The 7,500-nt window shown below is 39.8% G+C and overlaps 1 protein-coding gene across 2 annotated transcripts in view; it reads left to right on the top strand.

Moving 5' to 3' along the window:
- LOC106879371 (LIM domain kinase 2) overlaps nucleotides 1-7,500 on the top strand; it is a 137,355-nt gene that overhangs the window by 2,783 nt on the left and 127,072 nt on the right. For both annotated transcript variants that reach the window (XM_089340941.1, XM_089340946.1), the window contains exon 2: nucleotides 4,058-4,166. In XM_089340941.1, coding sequence (XP_089197067.1) covers nucleotides 4,058-4,166 — 109 coding nt within the window. The remainder of the gene's footprint in view (nucleotides 1-4,057; nucleotides 4,167-7,500) is intronic.

Raw genomic sequence — 7,500 nt, 5'->3', positions numbered from 1 at the left:
AAGCAATTTGCTACTTGTGTTGTTTTAGTTGTTTAGTCCGAGTAAACTCTGATCGGGCAGGCCTACAATCAAAAGCATTCCAACCACGACCACCTCTTCTCGCTTTTTCTTATGATATTGCTTGCTTTATATTACATCATTCCATGCGGGTTTTTTTTTCAGACGGTAGATAGAATTTGAGAGGGATTTGGTTCTTATTTCTAGCATAATGAACGACCACTTAGAGACTCCATCTTTACTATTTAGGCGCGAAATGACGGCCTTATGACAGGGTCCTTTAGGGAAGAAGAAAAATTAAATGTTACGTCCATGTCTTTGCCAAAGCCTGTGATGTTATAGGCTTCAACCGAAATTTGAAACCGATTCCTGGTATTTTGTCCGAATTCACTTAGGCTATCTCTTGCAGTTTCACTTTTGTTACCTTTGGAACATAAATCAGGATTTCTTTTTCCAAGCTCAATGGCCTTTGTTCTCTATTATTTTGTTTGTGTGTGTGTGTGAGAGAGAGAGAGGTGAACGTAATTCGCTCGACTGAATTGACTAAAGCTTTAATTATGTGCTTAAGAAACTAGCTTTACAACCACGCGTTCAATCCCATTGCGTGGCACTTTTTTCAAGGCTCAACGGAACCTTTGTGAGAGAAATTTGGTGGATGGAAATTGTCCGCCAGAACGACAGACCCTATTGGGGTGACAGTGTGATGTAGACATTAATCCATTGACAACAGCTAATGGATACTTTTTGCGGACTCCTCTCTGTCGAAAGTATTTCGGTGAGATCTGCCCGAGCTTTAATTTCCTCTCACTAGTTACAGGGGGTTTATGGTTTTAATCATTAGATTGCAGCCATGGAGTCAAATCAAGCCCAGTATTTTTTTTGTTAAGCGTAGTACTTATACCGTCAGTCATTTTTGTCGAACCGCTAAGTTACGGGGGACGTAAACACACTAGTTGTAAGGCTTTCCTACACATGTGCCTCTCCGCCGACTTTGATTTCTCATAATTTCCAGAAAAATGGATATTTTTTAATGAAATTTTTTTCTATAAATACGCTCCAGACGGTGTAAATTCCAATTATATCGGAATTTGTTTCGAAAAAAAAAAAAAATTCTGTAGGCAGGAAGAGGAGTTTCGGAAAACTCATGCGAGTTGGCTTTGTTTCCTCCTAACTTATCTTTCAATGAAATTTTCTATAGTAATAATGGGTACTACTAAAGCAGCGCGGACCCGAACGCGCAATCGCGCGTCCGCGCTAGCTAGTCTTGAGTGGTCGATCCTAACCCTAACCCTATCCCTAACCCGCGTGTGCAAATGAGTACGTGTTTAGGATTAGGGTTAGGATCGACCACTCACGACTAGCTAGCGCGGACGCGCGACTGCGCGTTCGGGTCCGCGCTGCTTTAGTAGTACCGTAATAATGAATTAAAACCAAATAGTGTTACTTTGAAATACTTCGTTTTTGCCTTTTTAATCAATCATGAGACAAAACAGGATTAGGAAGTTGAAACCCGTTTCCTTCTACAAAGTGTTTAAGTTACCCATAAACACTTTTACATCGACTCTGTTATACGAGTCAGCTCTGAACCAGTAGGCTCCCAGTCAAAAGGCCGTCCGTTTTCTTTCTGTTCAAGTATAATGCTTTCGAAGACCACACCATTGAATGGACGACTTTTTCCAGAAGCGGGCTGCCTGAGGCATGGTTTGAATAAATTCAAAGTGTGCCATTGAGAAAGTCCTGCAGGCTGCATTTCTCCCATGAATGCATGCCTCTCTTTCCAAAACAGGAAAGTGTTATTTGAGCAAGATTTGACTGCTATTTCCAGGACGAACGGCCATGTAGAAGCTTCTACGTATTAAAAAAAAAATCTTTTTCTCAATAGTTTTCTTATATTCTTTAACACTGATAACTTCATGTTGGTTTAAATGGTTAAAATTGTGACACTATTTCCCCACTTTAAGGTTGTTGCCTACTCGATCAGGGAAGCCCTAATTTAACGGACCTTATCAAAGACAAATGTCTTCTTCCTCATGTAAAACGGTAGGGTGTGGTTTTAAGAAAATTTGGCTGGCAGATCTTAGAAATTGGGTAAATACGACGAGGTTTCCTTGTCTACTACTCCACCATACAAGCATTAGTTACGAGAGTGAAACGAAATGGTAGTCTATGTGAGGAACTGAAGTGTGATTATGAATTTTTGTTCATCAGGTGATTAATCACACACTAGAGTTACGGTTAATGATAACAACGCTTGATTAAGCGGGCAGGAAGAAGGTATCTTCAAACAAGGAGTCTGGCTTGAATGCTTGCAAGAGAGTGGACTTAGCTTAAAGATACACCCAAAATGCTAGGATACCTTGACTGAAATCTATACATGTTATTTATTCATGACAACATCCACACAAATCAAAATACCCAAGCTTGTTGCTTTGTTCCTGGGCAATTCTGATTCAGCAAAAAAATCTATTTCTAAGACGTACTTATACAATGCGTGAGTTATACAATAGGACTTCTATTTTAATGCGACCTCTATATTAAAGACAGCAACGTGTTATTTAAGAGGTTTAGATGCTATCTTTAGCCGGTCATGCAACCATGTAGAAGTTCTCTTAACCTCTTGTGGTAATTGTGGCTGGAAGTGTAGTCTCTAAATGCAATGAATACAATAATTAGTTTGAAGTGTTTAGGTTCCGTCTTAGAATTTAAGAAGTTTTAACTAATACTGAATTGATAACATCTCTCTCATAAACAAGGGAACTTAAACAAGGGAGACAAGCTCCCTAGGGCAAGCGAGATGGAGTCATATCAGTACTGATTTTCAGATTTGGTTAATTTTCATCAGTGACCCATTACCCTGTCGCCGAGGTTTAAAAACTTAATTCACCTTGTCAGTCTTATAGAGAACACCATAGGGAACATTGACTGATTCCGAAAATGGTGAAGTGAGAATTACATATTAAGGTGGCTATTCGCAATTTACAACCGAAAAGCAAAATTAGGGAGTGGAGTCGATAAATTCCATGCTACATGTGTTTTAGAGCTAGCAGAACCTTAAACTTCATTTTGATGAAGGTATCTTTGGCCCGACGAGTAGCTAGCGGATTACCCCTCGTTTTTGGATAATTACTACTTCCAAGGTTCTGCTAGCTATGAAATATATGTCACCTGGATTTTATTCACCCCATTCTCTAATTTTGGATTTCTGTTCGCTTACACAGCAACCCCTGCTGCTAACCGTAAGTTACAAAACAGTTTTTAAAGCTTATCGAACATCGATACGGGAAATATTTACAACCCTCTACGTCAGTAAACCACCATTGTTCCGGAAAGTTATTTTTTGTCCTTTCTACCGACTGCTCGAGGCGTACTACCTTCCTACACCTTGATCCTTAGATCTTACCTTTACGTAAATATAGGAGTGGCTGTGTGGTAAGTAGTTTGCTTGCCAACCACATGGTTCTGGGTTCAGTCCTACTGCATGTCACCTTGGGCAAATGTTTTCTACTATAGCCTCGGGCCGACCAAAGCCTCGTGAGTGGATTTGGTAGACGGAAACTAAAAGAAGCCCGTCGTAGATTCTTATGTGTATATATATATATATATGTATATGTTTGTGTGTCTGTGTTTGTCCCCCTACCATCGCTTGACAACCGATGTTGGTGTGTTTACGTTCCCGTAACTTAGCGGTTCGACAAACTGACCGATAGAATAAGTACCAGGCTTACAAAGAACAAGTCCTGGGGGGGGGGTCGATTTGTTCGACAAAAGGCGGTGCTCCAGCATGGCCGCAGTCAAATGACTGATATTTATTTAGCGATTCCGTCCCCTTTTAGGGATTGCGCTAAATAGTTTGTACCCAAATCTCATCTTGTTCCTAATATATAAAACCTGTACACCACTTCAAACAATCCTTATATATCTATACACGTGTGTGTGCGTACGTGTGTGTGTGTGTGTGTGTGTGTGTGTGTGTATGCGTGTGATTAAAGTTTACGTTTTTGTTTTGCTATTATAATAATTATATTCTATTATTCTCTCTCTCTCTTTGTTGTCTCGACAGCTGGGGAACTGCCACATTGCCCTGGATGTACAGTTGCCATTTCCGTGGACAATACGTCGACTGATATTGAACATGCACTCGATGCAGTCTGGCACCAGAATTGTTTAAGGTAGTTTAATCACATTTTGTATTCTCCTCTTCCTGATTACATATACACTGTATAGAGAGAGAGAGAGAGAGAGAGAGAAAGAGAGAGCTTTATTCACCCCCTCTTCCTCTCTTTTACTCTCATATACTCACACGTTTATGTATTAACAATAAACATTTATTTAACCTACAATAAACACACACACACACACACACACACACAGGCTCATTTGTGTGTGCATATATATATATATATAATTAATATAGCTACACACGCACCTTAAATAACCGCGCACACACACACACACACACATACACACATAGATGTTCGCTCAATGTCTTTTCCCCCCACCTTTCCATATATAACTCGTGTCCACCCCTAAATAAACTTAGCTCCAACTAAATCGCCGTAGTATGCCTCCGCATATTTTTGTGTAGCTTGTATTATACATGCAACCCCTTATATATATATATACAAACATACGCGCGCACGCACACATACATACACACACACACACACACACCGGTGTATTTCTATAATATAAAGTTCTTTATATGCTGCTCTCTCTATATATATTGAATTCCATATTGTTTTCTACATGTACCCACCACAGTTCTTTTCGCACACATCTGGCCATATTTTTGTGTTCATGTGTATAAATGTATCCATATATATTTATTTCAGTATATAACTACATATATATACAACGGATCCACTCTCTTCTTTTTCTCTCTGATTTATTGTCACGTACATACAGTACACTCACCTGCTCTGTCTGTTAATATAAACTTGAATGGAATACCTTTTAGTGCACGTATATATATGTGTGTATGAAATCATAATATATTTTATAACGTAAGACAAGACTATGTGCCGTGCGACAGTAACGTGGATAATTAATTGATTAATAATGCATAAGTTTTTATATTTTATTTCTTTGTTATTGCTATTATTATTTTTAAAATTTTTTATTTTGGTGACTTGAAAAAATGCAATGTAATGTTAGTTTCATCTGTATTCTTATCAAAAGAATATCTGTCTGTCTGTCTGTCTGTCTTATGTCTGTATGTACGTACGTACGTATGTATGTATGTGTGTGTGCGTGCGTGTGTGTGTGTGTGTATATAAAGTTTACCTTGCATTTAATTTCAAACCTAATTTTATTGATATTTGATGTACAGGACTGAAGTGGAGTTGGGGGGGGAGGGGGTTTCGTTTTTAATTAGTTCACCTAAATAATTGTCCTCTTTCTCTCTCTTTTCACCGCAGCCTCTCTCTCTCTCTCTCTCTCTCTCTCTCTCTCTCTCTCTTTTACACTCTTTCTAGCTCTCTCTTTGCCACTCACTAACCCAGGCATGGTCAACATTTCTCGAGAAGCGAGCTGCATGAGATACGGACCATCATTAGGCGGGCCTTGCTGTTGAAATCCACGGCAATGTTTTCGTTAGGCGTCCCCTTCTGAAAATCCCGCAAGTCGCAAATGACTGCTCTATACATTCTCTCTGATTCTTACCTCAACCTCTCTCTATATACATAGATAACTATCTCTGTTTCCCGGTTTCTCCCCTTGTCTTCTCTACTTTCTCTTTCTTATCATACTGTTTCCCCATCTTTCTTTCTCTTACACGTTCTTTCTATCTCGTCTGCCAACCTCATAACCATACAATTTTGTCTTACTTTTGAAAAGTAAACATACTGAGCGGCCCCTTCGAAGTCCCATACCGGATCTTTTCTGTTTCGCTTTCACTTTATGAAATTTTAAAATTAAGTGAAACTTTTTTTCAATTTGGTATGAAGCAAAAAGGAATTGAAAACTGAAAGCTCAACAGAAAAGATCATCCATACCTGATGACAAGGAAAATAAGTTGTTTTTTAAATATTCCTGCACCACACACACACACACACCAAATCTACCAAATCCACTCACAAGGCTTTGATTGACCTGAGGCTATAGTAGAAGACACTTGCCCCCAAGGTGCTACGCAGTAGGACTGAACCAGGAACCATGTCGTTGGGAAGCAAACTTCTTACCACACAGCCATGCCTGCACCTATATGTTTATGGAAAAGAAAAAAAAACCCCAAAAAGACTACTTTACATTTCAAATCATATACTTTATTGATATTTGATGTACAGGATGTGAGTGGAGGGAAATGGATGGGGGGGGGGTCTTCATTTTTAATTAGATCACCTAAATAACTGTCCTCTTTTTCAGCCTCTCTCTCTACCCCTCTCTCTTCCTCTCTCTCTCCCTCTTTTCTGCACAACCTCTGTCTCTATTTTACACCCTTTCTGTCTCTTTTTACCACTCACTATATATTTCTCTCTATCTCTTTACTCCCCCCTCTCTCTCTTCCCTCATATATATTTGTATAATGTAGATAGATAGATAGATATCTCTGTTTTCAAGTTTCTCTCTCTCTCTCTCTCTTTCCGTTGCTGTTCTTCTTCCTTCTCTCTCTTTCTTTCTCTTTCATACTTTATATTCCTGGGTTTTCCACTTTGTCTCTGTCTGTCTGCCTGTCTTTTTTATTGCACTCTCTCTCTCTCTCTCTCTCTCTCTATCTATCTGTTTTATGTATTCTCTCTTTACCTCTCTCTTTCCGCATGCATATCTCTCTTCACTACTTTCTCTTTATCACTCTCAAACTCTTCCTCCTTTCCACTCCCTCTCTCACTCTCTCTCTCTATCACTCAAACTCCTCCTCCTCTCCACCCCCTCTCTCACTCACTCTCTCTCTCTCTCTCTCTCTCTCTCTCTCTCTCTCTTTATCACCTTTGAATAGCCTACTTCTAAAGCCCAAAGTGGATACTTCAAGATTGGTGGTAGAGATTTAATACTGGAGTGGTGTTCTTACTGATGGTGGTGGGGGAGGTGCCCGAGTAATGGTGTGGGCCAAGCAGGTGGGTAGGTGGGAGGGTATGTAAGTAGGCAGGTAGGTACCAGTTGTGGAGTATTTTCACCTGTAAGGCAACAAGCAGCTTTGCCATGGTATGGACAGACGTTTTGGCTGGACATTTCAAGCAAACTAGCTTTACTGGAATTTAATTTCGTTTTAATGACCTTCATTCTGGAGATGGTGGGGTCTTAAATTTTATTATTATTATTATTATTATTATTATCATTAAGACAGCGAGCTGGCAGATATCGTTAGCATTGCTGGACAGAAAGCTTAGTGGGGTTTTTTTTTTGCCTGTCACTACATTCTCAGTTCAAATTCTGCCGAGGTTGACTTTGCCTTTCATCCTTTCGGGGGGTGGGGTGAGGGGTGGGGGATCGATAAATTGAGTACCAGTTGCGTACTGGGGTCGATCTACTTGACTGGTCCCCCCCCCAAATTTCAGGCCTTGTGCC

Source organism: Octopus bimaculoides, chromosome 24, assembly GCF_046866305.1.
Source record: "Octopus bimaculoides isolate indiv1 chromosome 24, ASM4686630v1, whole genome shotgun sequence".
NCBI classification, from domain to species: Eukaryota; Metazoa; Mollusca; class Cephalopoda; order Octopoda; family Octopodidae; genus Octopus; species Octopus bimaculoides.
The sequence above is the reverse complement of the archived record's forward strand: the minus strand, read 5'-3'. Positions and strand labels throughout refer to the sequence as shown.